The sequence below is a fragment of the Cimex lectularius genome, unplaced genomic scaffold (assembly GCF_000648675.2).
Source record: "Cimex lectularius strain Harlan isolate CLEC.00 unplaced genomic scaffold, Clec_2.1 scaffold20, whole genome shotgun sequence".
NCBI classification, from domain to species: Eukaryota; Metazoa; Arthropoda; class Insecta; order Hemiptera; family Cimicidae; genus Cimex; species Cimex lectularius.
This window is the reverse complement of record NW_019392641.1, coordinates 930,368-942,985: the sequence shown is the minus strand read 5'-3', so window position 1 is coordinate 942,985 and position 12,618 is coordinate 930,368. Positions and strand designations below refer to the sequence as shown.

The 12,618-nt window shown below is 31.4% G+C and overlaps 2 protein-coding genes across 9 annotated transcripts; one reads left to right on the top strand and one right to left on the bottom strand.

Annotated features, from left to right (window-relative positions):
• Positions 1-419: 419 nt before the first annotated feature.
• On the bottom strand, positions 420-3,886 carry LOC106669961 (protein lin-37 homolog). Of its 2 annotated transcripts, XM_014399887.2 has the most exons (6): positions 3,618-3,886; positions 1,317-1,428; positions 1,060-1,257; positions 821-1,004; positions 604-752; positions 420-530 (listed from the first exon to the last, which is right to left on the bottom strand). In XM_014399887.2, the coding sequence occupies exons 1-6, from the start codon at positions 3,679-3,681 to the stop codon at positions 506-508; spliced, it is 732 nt and encodes a 243-aa protein (XP_014255373.1). In that variant the 5' UTR covers positions 3,682-3,886; the 3' UTR covers positions 420-505. The 2 variants fall into 2 exon arrangements, with proteins under 2 accessions (XP_014255373.1, XP_024085024.1); XM_024229256.1 differs by lacking the exon at positions 420-530 and having other exon boundaries at positions 600-752; positions 3,618-3,842.
• Positions 3,887-6,680: 2,794 nt separating this feature from the next.
• On the top strand, positions 6,681-8,747 carry LOC106669944. Of its 7 annotated transcripts, none has more exons than XR_002910732.1 (4): positions 6,681-6,778; positions 7,411-7,520; positions 7,615-8,559; positions 8,639-8,747. XR_002910732.1 is itself a non-coding variant. In XM_014399852.1 (4 exons), exons 2-4 carry the CDS (start codon positions 7,431-7,433, stop codon positions 8,491-8,493), a joined length of 909 nt encoding a protein of 302 aa, XP_014255338.1. In that variant the 5' UTR covers positions 6,683-6,778; positions 7,411-7,430; the 3' UTR covers positions 8,494-8,742. The 7 variants fall into 7 exon arrangements, 6 of the variants coding, with proteins under 6 accessions (XP_014255335.1, XP_014255338.1, XP_014255337.1 ...); XM_014399852.1 differs by having other exon boundaries at positions 6,683-6,778; positions 7,615-7,819; positions 7,880-8,742; XM_014399855.1 differs by having other exon boundaries at positions 6,690-6,778; positions 7,415-7,520; positions 7,615-7,819; positions 7,880-8,742.
• Positions 8,748-12,618: the final 3,871 nt, after the last annotated feature.

Here is a 12,618-nt window from a genome sequence, read left to right as displayed (position 1 = left end):
AACTTTGATTCAGACTACTCATGGTTATTAGTTTTTTAATTTTATTTATTCATTCCATGTTTATTTTTGTAATGATTACTTTGTCGCGAAATTCGCCGCAGATCGTCCTGGAAATAAGTGGAGGCTGAATGGAACTGTGTTCTTTTGTATCATCCCCCTTCAGGTACAACCATCAAAAAATACACCTAAGGAGGATTGACAAGGAAAATCCACTTATCGCCTTTATGAACGAAACTTTGTCAGGTCTGCTGGAAACCTAGTGAAAACCTGTAATTTCAATTCAGTCATATGATCGAGCATATAAAATCAGCAAGAATTCAGCAGACCAGAACGACACACTACTTTTAGTTGCCATCTAATCTAACCATTCAATAAAAAGGAATATGCACGAAAAAATGATAAATCTTTATTTATTTAAAATGTATTTATTAAAATTATATAATACATTAGAAATTGTTGCTATATACAGTTATTTGCTGATGAAGTTTATGCTTGTATTACCATCTTATTCATTATAGTTTCCCTGAGCTCTAAATTAAAGATTAAATTAAATTTAAAAAAAGATGTAAAATTAATAATTATATCAATCGATGGATTACTTACTTATTGAAAATTGCTAAAATTGTTTTAAAACTTTCAGAGTATCTTCCTTCATTTTTTTCTGCAGCGTTTAACCAATTTTGTCTTACGTTTTTCCAATGTTTCAAATTATCTCTTAAAATTGTGTCTTTGTTTGGTGCTTCTTGCCCTTCCTAAAGTAAATTAATTTGTGTGTAATTTTTTTTTTTTTAATGTCAATGAGGCAAAGAACTATACTTACTTTATAAAATTTCTTGTACTTTGTCACATACACTATAGGCTTGGGAATTCTAATCTGGACATTTTTCGGTGCTGGCACTGGTGGAGGTAACCGGTACACATTTTGACCTGAAATTATGTCCTTTTCGGTTTTTATTGTATTTTCTTCTTTTACCTCTTGGGGCTCGGGAGATGATTGTTTCTTACTAAAATGAAATGGTTCATCAGTATGAGGAAAGAATTACACAAAAAATCGTTAACCTGTTGTAAATTTGATGCGGCTGGTTGGCGATCCATGCTCGGCAGATTGGATAGAGCGGTGTGTTTTCGCTGAACTGTGCCAAGTCAACACTTCTATCAAAAAGTTTCATAACAAACGCTTGTTGGAATTTGTTAATGTCTGGTTCCACTGATTTTTCATTTGTCTGTTTTTTCTTCTGAAGTGATAATCGTTTAGACCTTTACAGAAGTCATGAATATTACTTATTTATTTGAATATCATAAAAAAATTGAAATACTTTGATGCCCATTTTTCTTCATCACTGCTCTCAGATTCTTCTTCTGAATGGGGTAAAAGGTCTTGAAGTGCCCCTTTAAATCTGTCTCTAGCAGATATGACTTCATCTGCACCTGCAAATAATTCCTTATGATCACATCATAGACTTTTATAACAAAAAATGTAAAAATCATGGTTAAGCATTTATGCATTGTAAGTTAAAAATATGTAGCTTGATTTTCCCTAGCATTTGATTCTTTGGTTAAAAAAATTACTTAAAAAATAAAAAATTGCCTTATATAATAAAAGGCCCACTAGTCAACTAGTTTTTGGAATTTGGTCAATTTCAATCATTCTGGACTGCCTATTCTCAGTTTTGATCAGTCAAACAAGTTTTGGTATTACATCATCTTCAGTGAAAGGGAGAACAATCAGAAATGTTCGAAACACTCTCGCTTCAGGTCTCTCAAGAAGAAAGCGCAATTTAGTTAACTGGTAGAAAATTAAGATTAAGAAACTATCCAAATGGATAGGGTAAGCCTTTTAATTGTAGATGGTTTCTGTTTAAGAATTTCTGTGAAGTTGCTGAAGCACCCTAAAAAAAGCTTAGACTAAGCTATATGGTGTTATACTACTGCTGTAGACTATTATGACTAACTAAAAAACAGCTAAAAAAATGCTTAACTAAAGAAACTACCCAAATGGACAGGGTAAGCTGGATAATTTTTTAAGACATTTTTAAGAAAAATTTCAGTGGCAAGAGGATTCGTTTAAATAAATCAAACAAACTTGTTTTGACAAAATAAATAAAGAATCTATCCAAAATATAGGGAAAGCTGCATAACTTTTGATGATTTCTTTTTAACAAGATTTCCATGGCAAGAAAAATTGGATAAAAGAATCAGATGAACTGAATGGCATAGGAAATAGAATTTTTTTTTGGAGACAGCTAAGTTTTTAATGGATTAATAAAACTTCTTTTTGGTCCCAATAAATAAAAAAAACAGTTCTTGTTGATGAATCCCAAAAAGCTTCAGGGCTTATTGAATCTTCATAATTAGCTTTATAACTAATTTTTGTCAGTTTCTTGTAAAAAATAATTTCAGAGGCAAGAAAAGTAGGATAAATGAATCAAAAGAACTAGTTTTGACTGTTTGGAAATGAATCACAAAAAGCTTTAGGGCCTTTTTTGAATTTGTCTTAATTAATCATTGAATAAACATAATTAGCTTTATAATTAATTTTTGAGTTTCTTTTTAAGAATAATTTCAGAGGCAAGAGAAGTAGGATTAATGAAATAAAAGAACGAGTTTTGACTGTTTGGTAATGGAATTTTTCAGGAGAGAGGTCACTTCTTTTTAGATCCATATTAAAAAATAAACCAGTTCTTGTTGATGAATCCCAAAAAGCTTCAGGGCTTATTGAATCTTCATAATTAGCTTTATAACTAATTTTTGTCAGTTTCTTTTAAAGAATAATTTCAGAGGCAAGAAAAGTAGGATAAATGAATCAAAAGAACTAGTTTTGACTGTTTGGAAATGAATCACAAAAAGCTTTAGAGCTTTTTTTTAATTTGTCTTAATTAATCATTGAATAGACATAATTAGCTTTATAATTAATTTTTGACAGTTTCTTTTTAAGAATAATTTCAGAGGCAAATAAGTAGGATTAATGAAACAAAAGAACGAGTTTTGACTGTTTGGCAATGGAATTTTTCTGGAGAGAGGTCACTTCTTTTTAGATCCATATAAAAAAAAGTAGATGAATCACAAAAGGCTTCAGGCCTTATTGAATAGTCATAATTAGCTTTATAATTAATTTTTGACAGTTTCTTTTTAAGAATAATTTCAGAGGCAAGAGAAGTAGGATTAATGAAACAAAAGAACGAGTTTTGACTGTTTGCCAATGGAATTTTTCTGGAGAGAGGTCACCTTTTTAGATCCATATAAAAAAATCAGTTCTTGTTGACGAATCACAAAAAGCTGTAGGGCTTATTGAATCTTCATAATTAGCTTTATAACTAATTTTTGACAGTTTCTTTTTAAGAATAATTTCTGAGACAAGAGAAGTAGGATAAATGAATAAAAAGAACTAGTTTTGACTCTGGAAATGGGATTTTTCTGGGGAGAGGTCTTTTCTCAAATTCAAAATATAATAAAGAAAAGAATTACTTGTGATTTTCAATCCGTCGAGGAGCTTTCATGCAGCAATTCAGTTGATAATGACCCAATATAAATGAAATATATATTTAAATAGCAGTCACACAAAGCTAGATTAGTTAGCAATTAAGACTACAACTTTAAAAAAAGGCAACAAATCTTACTTTGCGGAGACCTCTCGACGGTTCGGCCTTTGTTCGATGAAGGCAGACGTCTTTTCTTCACCATTTGGCACCGGATGTTTTGACACTACTGTCTAGTTGGAAAAATAAAGTTGAAATTTTCTGGAGACAGGCCCACTTTTTAAAATCAAAACTTGAGAAAGTCACGACAAGATAGGGGCTAGCGTCAACGGATCTCCTCTTTACCGCCTCGAAGTTGGGAAGCACGTCACACCTCGTCACCGATAGCTTTTGGTGATTTACAACCCCCAACCAATGTCGTCTTAATAATAATAATATATTTTACGGAATTAATCGAATTTACAAAAATGCCTAAATATAGAGTTATACAATACATAATATATAACAATATAATAGCTTTTCTATAAGAAAACAGGAAAAATTACACAAGTACTAAGCAGTATGTAAAAATGAAAATAAGAAGAATGTTATGTTGTTGTTAAAAGAATGTTTCATATAAATACACCTAAAAAAATTGTTATTGTAAATTTTTGAATTGTCGTTGTAAATTAATTTAACATATTTAAAAATATTATGTAAGAAAACAATTACATAAAAATATGTTAATTTAGTCAAATAAATATTAGGGTATTTTGTGCATACTTAGTTGAATTATATTCAGTAAAAATTTTAATTAGAAATTGTGTAAATTTAAATATGGAAATATGTACATATACATGCATATATAGAAGTGAAAGTTAAATAATATGTATTAAAAACATTTTATTGTTATAAAAATAATGAAAGATAATTATGAATAAGTATTAAGTAAGTAAAAATTAGGGTATTTTGTGCATACTTATTTAGTTGAATTATATTCAGTAAAAATTGTAATTAGAAATTATGCAAACTTGAATATGGAAATATATGCATACACATGCGTACTTAGAAGTGAAAGGTAAATAATGTGCATGAAAAATATTTTATTGTTATAAAAATAATTAATGATAATTACTAATAAGTGTTAAGTAAAAATTAGGGTATTTCGTGCACACTTAGTTGAATTATATTCAGTAAAAATTGTGAATGCATACATAAAAGATAAAGTTAAATAATGTGTATGAAAAACATTTTATTGTTATAAAAATAATGTAAGATAATTATAAATAAATAGTAAGTAAAAATTAGGGTATTTTGTGCATACTTAGTCGAATTATATTTAATTAAAAATTATGTAAATTTAAATATGGAAATCTATACATATACATGCATACATAGAAGTTTAAGTTAAATAATGTGTATGAAAAACATTTTATTGTTATGAAAATAATAAAAGATAATTACTAATAAGTATTAAGTAAGTAAAAATTAGGGTATTTTGTGCACACTTAGTTGAATTATATTCAGTAAAAATTGTGATTAGAAATTATATAAATTTAAATATGGAAATCTATACATATACATGCATACATAGAAGTGAAAGATAAATAATGTTTATGAAAAACATTTTATTGTTATGAAAATAATAAAAGATAATTACTAATAATTATTAAGTAAGTTAAAATTAGGGTATTTTGTGCATACTTAGTTGAATTATATTCAGTAAAAATGAGAAATTATGTAAATTTAAATATGGAAATGTATACATATATATGCATACATAAAAGTTAAAGTTAAATAATGTGTACTAAAAACATTTTATTGTTATAAAAATAATGAAAGATAATTATTAATAATTCAAGATTTAACATATCTGCACATCTGTAGAAAAGAAGAATTAAAATTTGTAAGATGTGGAAAGTTATTGGCTAAACGCATTATTCTGTAGGAGTACTTTTACTACAGCTAGTATAATGGTAGGAAATATAAAAAAGTTTATTATTCAGCTGGGTAAAGTAGGTACTGAAAAGTTAATTTGACTAAGTTAAAAAGGACTGTCAATATAGTAGTTAATTTTTTGGAAAAGAGTAATTAAATCACAACAAATCTGTGTGTCTTTAGGGGAAGTAAATTAAAGTACTGTTGAAATTGTTCATAGTCAGTAATAGTTACTTCTATTTTATAGGCAGAATTTAATGTTTGAAGACTGCCAAATGTTATTTTGTTGAAATTGTCTATCTCCTTACATCATAACAGTCCAGTTCAAAACAAGGCTAATCTTGTTTAGACCACATCGTCAAGTTGAAAACAGTAATTTTAGAAGCTTAAAAAAAGGAATATCTTCATCACCCTGTTTCTGGTTATATAAAGAGCTAGTGATACGACTTGGAGAAGAGGTATCTTGAAAAACTTAAGAATTTAGGAATCAAGGGTAGAATAATTCATTTGATTAAAAAATGAATGAACAATTACCATCAAACTATAACAAAATATAATAAAGAATTCAAAATTTAGTGAACAGCAGACATATTTAAATCTTAAAACAGTTCTAGGGGACATGTGTTGGTGAAAATGGGGGCTTAATAATAGACCTTTTCCTACCATTAAACTAGCTACCATTTTGCGGATTGGGGGGGGACTTCAGGGTGAAATGTCCAGGACCCCCAGAGGTTGTAATCTTTTCCATAGGTGTATATTGTAAATGGTTTTTATCTACATCCTCCAAAAGGTGTTCCTTTCAGCATGTAAATGACAATGTTTTTCGAAGATGGAGGGACCTTTTGGTCCTCCCTGGCCAGTGGTGGTGACTGGTTGGCAGGCTAGCTGCACATGCCTCTTCGAGTTGGGTTCATAAAGGCAATGATGGGCTCATTTTGGTTTTTTACCTATAAAGAAAGGAAAAACATTAAAATGCTTTGTAAAACTGGATTTGCCATATTGCTTGTACCTTTAAAATTTTAAAAGAATCCCACTATTTCACTTGCAAAAATCCATTTTCAAACATTTATTTAGTTCACATTTGCTTAAATAATTTTTCAAGGAGGACAAACACTATTAGTTTCCTCTGATTCCTTTTTATTTTAAGAATTTGAAAAATTTATCTCTGGTCTCTTGCAATCAAAACTGCCTTAGAAGTTTTCTGAGATTTTCTTCTAATTTTTACTTCTTAAAGCAAATTTATTTTTTTAGAGAAATGAACCTGATGTTTTTTTAGTTTTTTTAAACTCCACCTGATTGAAAAATGTTAGAATAATACAACAAAACACTTTGTTTACATAAGTTACATTAGCAAGTCACTCTGCCAGCAAGTCTACACATTCAAGGTAATTGTTTTAGTCAAAATTCGAGTTTTAACGTACAATTCATTAACTTTTATAACTTTAATGTGTTGTTTATTGCTAAGCAAATAAATTTTTGTCAGACTAGTTTTTCTATAATGGAGTATAGAAATACAAAACTTTAACGCAACGAAAAAGATTTATTTTTATAATTAATTTGAATATTCAATCCCTAATATATTACAGGTTTATTAATTTGAAAATAATTTTGAATGTAATAATAAAGGGAAAAAGCATTAATAAACCTTTAAAATCAAGATTATTAAGTTCAGCACCTCATTGCGTTATGAAAAAGAATTTTTAAACATTTTAAAAGTATAGAATAAAATATAAAAATTCAACTTCAAGAAACTCTTTATAAATTAAAAATAGTTGCTTCTTCTGTTATTGTTAAATTATCATAGCTGATTTTTAATTTTTTGAAAGTCAAAAAGTTGAAAATGGAAGGAGCAGACAGAAACTCTTCAATTAAACAGTTCAATTAAATCATCTCTATTTCCAAAATGTAATTAAACATTATTACAAAAATTTGCGAAATCACTTAATTCCTATATTAAAAATTGCTTGTGGATATTTTTCTGGAAGTTGAAACTTTTTCAGGCCTTTCTTTTTTTCAGCAAGATCACACTATACAAACATGGTTCTCCCAGGATTTACACCAAAAATAACCACACATTTAGCTGCACTCAGCATGAGTAATACACAATTCAGTCTCAAAAAGGAATTGGTAAGTATGAGGGCTATGTACTGTTTTAAGTAATTATATAGTCAATAAAATTTAAAAAATAATCAATATGACTGAAATATTTTCCATTTTGTAGATATCCACAGTAAATGGTTGGTTGCATTATTTTTCAAAGAGTAAAGTTTCTTACCCAGAGACCGTGCCAAAGAAAGAACTTCCAAAAAAGGCTATTTTAAGTAAGCCTGTGAACAAATATGCTCTTTGCTCTAAAAGAAGTAGGTTCTTCGTGAATCCATTTCCAGAGGTGGAGGCATGTGAGAACACTAGCAAGACTAACAAATGTATATTAGATATTATAAAAATGGTAAAAGTGAATTTTGAAAATGGCAAGTGTTTTTCAGCAATCTGGGCACACAAAATGTTTTGCAATCTTCCTCATTCCATTTCAAAATCACCACAAGGATCTACGCATGCATTGAGTAAAGCACAGGAATTTTTGTTTAGCTGGAAAACAAGACAAACTGGTACTTTGTGTAATACCCAATTGCGCCATTATAGCACAGCTAAAACTTGTATGCCTACTCCTTCTCCCCCTCCGAATCAAAAATGTGTAATTCCACCGAAGAAGAAAGAAGAATGCTTAAAACAAAAACAACACGAATGGCAACCTGTCGATACGATTAAAATGCCATGCTGTTGCTGTCCGACAAAAGATGTTCGATGTTATACTGATGTCCAACCAAAGTTGAATCTGTGTAAAAAGACTGAATATAGAATACCAGCGTTTTCTGAATGCAAGAAGTCAGCATTGATTAAGATACTGCCAAAAGAATGCTGCTACCAAGCACTATTTTGCCCCTTGGACGGAAAAAAATGGTCTTCACCACAATTGATGACTACTAAAATGAGGCAAGAATTAATCCTGGGACGCCGCCGAAACAATTCAGTTTCTTCACAAAGTGGCTCTACTTCTAACTCTACAAAAAAAGACAACGGGTGTAACAGGTCGAAATAAGTTGTGATGTTATTGTTCAGATCAAGGGGTGCAAAGTGTAGGGTGCAAACTGCAAATGATATCAAAGTATGTCTTTTCAGCCCTGGATAAAATAAGAATACTTTTTTTTATAAATGTTTCCGTGCTACAAAGCTTTTTTTTCCAGCTTTTCTGTGGGTGAATTATTACTCAAGTGATATGTCTTATTGAAATATCATTGCAGATTAATGTACAAAGGCAGATTGTTTGACAAAAAAGTATTTGTTAAATTTTTCTTTTCTTTTTTTCTTTTAGTTTAAAATTTGCTTAGTTTGATAGAAATTGTTCTTTTTAGAATACCTTGAAAGATGATACATATGAAAAAAAATTTTTTTAGAATCTACGTAAATGTATACATTTATGCTGATCACTCATAATTTATTTTAAATTAATTCAATTTATATTTCCTCAAAACGTTATTATTTCAAGCATTTAATTTTTAATCTGAAATCTTGAGTTCTCAGTGTTTTAATAATTTTAAAATTAAAATCTTACAAGCTACGATTTCATAACCCAGATATATTTGTTTGCTTGTAATAAAATAATACTCCAAGGTTGACGACAAGAGCGTCAAGGATGTCCCAATATACTGAAATATCAGATGGTAGTATCTGACTCATATTCCTCTCAAGAACACTTTCTTGTAAATAAACATGAATCAAAAGGCTAAAAGGAGTTGGACTGTAGAGTCTCTTAAGATCTTGGGCACAAATATTAATCTATTGTGCAGTCTTAAATTTTTTTTATCAAATCTGAATTTTGGTATCATGGCGTTGACACACGTCCTCAGAGCCTTATCCGCCTGATGTTCTCGAACCTTTGTCTCTTTATGTAGACCGGCTTGGGTAAGCCAGTGGGTTGTGGCTTTAGCCCGTCCCTGGACGAAGATGTAGTGTTGACTTTCCACGGTGGCAGTACAAGTCATTCTCATTGTCCCAGTAATGTCCAGCCATGGACTCTGGGTGGCATTCATGGACTAATGAATACTTAGGATTGTATAAGATTTTGGCCAATTGCATTTCTCATTATTTATGGTTCGTACAACCTAGGCGATTGTTGGAAACAACGGGACTCTAATGGACCGAAAAAAAACCAAAGAAACGTGTAATTTAAAAATTTTAAGGAATATTGTGTAAGCAAGTATTAAAAAAAGGTAACTTGGTTATTGGGTGAGTGGTACCTTTTTACACCTAGGAAATTTGTTAAACATGTACCAAAGAATGCAGTTTGAAACATAAACGTTAGACAAAGAGTATTGTTGTTTTCAGTGAGGCTGACATCTATCTCTAGAACTCTGAGATTTCAGGGTTAAATATAGACCATAAGAAAATATGCAATTTTCCCTCAAAACTACGCTTTTTTTCAATGCCTCTTTACGTATTTCTTGATATGAGAATTGCCTAACTGAAATGGTACACCATCGCGCTAGTACCTCACATTCACAAAATTCTTTGCTATCCTTGACAGATTTGTTGACAAGTTTCTGTTTCTGCTTTGCACATCTTATTTAGTGGCAGTGGTCAATTAGAGGCCTATAATTTTCCTCCTTAGAGTTCCTTTACCATCCTGTTTGAGAGATTTATGAATCTGGTATCTTACCTCATACCTTGTGCTTTATCCAGTGCTTGAGTTTTTCTTTCTCAATCCATTTTTCCAGCTCCAACATTAGCACACTCTCCGGTGTGCCTAGTTTGTGGTACTTCATACCATGAGTAAAAGGGCTTCTTTGGTTAGTCAGTGTATTTGTTTTCTTCATACTTCACAGAACACCTCAAGGTAATCTTGTCCATCTAGGGCCATTTGGCGATTCAGTCTTTCCCAGACTAAGTAAACACTTTATGTCTGACTGTCAAAAGTATGTAAATCTGCACAACTTTCCTTTTCTATTTTTGTGTTTATTCTTTCCTTACCACAGAGTTGGCATGGGCCTCAGCGTTTAATATAGTTAGAAACTGTATAATAGAGCTAGGGTATGGTATGGTATGGTGCTATACTATTTGTACTATAGTATGTTATGGTTAGGGATGGTTATGTTTAGTATGTTAGTATGTATGGTTAGTATGTGGGATGGTTAGTTTGTTATGGTAGTATACTATACTAGGAAGTGGGGTTTGTGCCCCCTAGGCACTGCAGCCTTCTGGCTTATTGTGTCTTCCTTGTTCCTTAGTTCAGTGCAATAGACTCAAACCTTCTTCTTAGAAGTATTAGGTCATTGACCATCACTGCTACACTTTCATTCCCTAAATTTTTTCGTATGTTAGGTTAAATTTCCATTGACTGTTGCGTCACATTCGAAGATGATATCGGTGGCTGTTTCCTCCTCCTAATGAGTCAGTGTACTTGTTTTCTTCATACTTCACAGATCTACACAAAGTTAGTGCTAAAAGTACACACATATATGTCTGACTGTCATGATTTAATGACACAATCTGCAGATGGGATCATCGTTGTATATGCCCATGTTGTGCTTCTCTAATTGCAGCAGTCATTTTCCCAGTATTGGTGAGGGTTGTTTCATCATAAGTTTGCTGTGTCTAGTGCCGTTAGAGTTTATCCACTTCTCCTTTTGTTTGGATCTATTCTGCGATGGAGGATTCTATATTTGTTTTTGTTATCCCAAGTATAGGTTCGGGGCCTATGTATGGTCTTGCAGATCCTTCGGCCAGTCTGTCTGCTTTCTCGTTACCCAAAATTCCTCTGTGCCCTGGCACCCAAGATATCAAGTGTTTCCCCAGGTTTTGGGGTTTTTGGATGCATTCACTGACTAATTTTGATGTGATTTTTTTTTACATGTCAGTGTACTTGTGAATAGCAGCATTGGCTATCAGATCTTATAATTGTTTTGCCAGTGTAACCTCTTTTAAGATTTTCCAGGGCACAAGCAGAATAGGGCTAGGGAGTAATTCAGCCCCTTTACCCTGTAGTGTCAAAATTAGTTTTGCAGGCGGAAGTTACATAGCTGGGATCATCAGGTCTGATTCTTATTTTAGAGGTTTGATTTCTGGCATTAGCTGAATAAGGCTACATTCACAGGAGGCGATTATAGTTGATTCATTTAACTTAGTTGTCTGGTTGATCCTCAACTAGTTGCTGCCATGTAAACTTTTCTTCGTTGGTTTCATTCTACACAACTTGTGAAATCAACTTCCCTTCCCAATGGGAGTTTAGTATAATTCAATAGTTTCGTGGTCCGCTTGACCAATTAATATCTTACAATTAGATAAAAAAGTCAATGGCACAAGTGGGATTCGAACCCACGATCTTCAGCTAGATACGCCGTTGCTCTACCACTTGAGATATCATGACCTCGATCCACTCGGACACTAACTTCCCATCTCAACCGCACCTTTTGAATTTTCCCTCCTTTTTGACATTTTTCAAATGTCGTGTAATTATTTGATTCTCGACGACAAATGAAATGGCCACAGAGAGCTTTAGTGAAGGTATACTTCATTTTAAACTTATTAAATTCACTAGTTTCGTGGTCCACTTGACCAATGAATATCTTACAATTAATTAAGGTTTTTAGTTGAGATAAAAAAAGTCAATTTTTACAAGCAGGATGTTCTAATCTGAGGAAGCAGGAGCACTTCTTTTTCTACAAGATTCTCAGTGGTTACAAATTCGAAAAATGGCTTTTTTAACTACTGCTGGCCACTTCCTTTTAATTTTGTCACAATTCCTCACACTTATCTAGATATTAAAAAAAAAAAAAAGACAAGATGCAATTACGAGTACGCTTTTTACTGCACTGAGATTAAATTATAGCAATTTAAATTGTATTTTCTCCAAAGTAACATTTAGAGTTTATTATGATCGTTTATTTAATATTTTAATTTTCCGGCAGTTTCCAAGCATTTGCTACATTCATTAACAAATAACTAGCGGTCTCATGTGAAACAGGTCGAATTTTCTGATTTGGGTTTATAATAATAAATTTATTAAAGAAAAGTGTTGTCAAACAGCACGACACCTTGATGAACCATGCCCAGGGTTTTAATGATTAAAATCACACTAGATGAAATGATGCTCACAATATTATTAACAGATTTTTATTATAAACCTTACTACATGAACATTATTATAAAATGGTTTTATTAAAATGGG

What these genes read in the sequence shown, in the direction of transcription:
- LOC106669944 (XM_014399849.1), top strand. Translation starts at nt 7,431, where the DNA reads ATGGTTCTCCCAGGATTTACACCAAAAATAACCACACATTTAGCTGCA. An exon ending in TCAGTCTCAAAAAGGAATTG is followed by an intron (nt 7,521 to 7,614) that starts GTAAGTATGAGG and finishes TCCATTTTGTAG; the next exon opens with ATATCCACAGTAAATGGTTG.
- LOC106669961 (XM_014399887.2), bottom strand. Translation starts at nt 3,681, where the DNA reads ATGGTGAAGAAAAGACGTCTGCCTTCATCGAACAAAGGCCGAACCGTC. An exon ending in CCGCATCAAATTTACAACAG is followed by an intron (nt 1,005 to 1,059) that starts GTTAACGATTTT and finishes ATTTCATTTTAG; the next exon opens with TAAGAAACAATCATCTCCCG. An exon ending in ATTTTAGCAATTTTCAATAA is followed by an intron (nt 531 to 603) that starts GTAAGTAATCCA and finishes TCTTTAATTTAG; the next exon opens with AGCTCAGGGAAACTATAATG.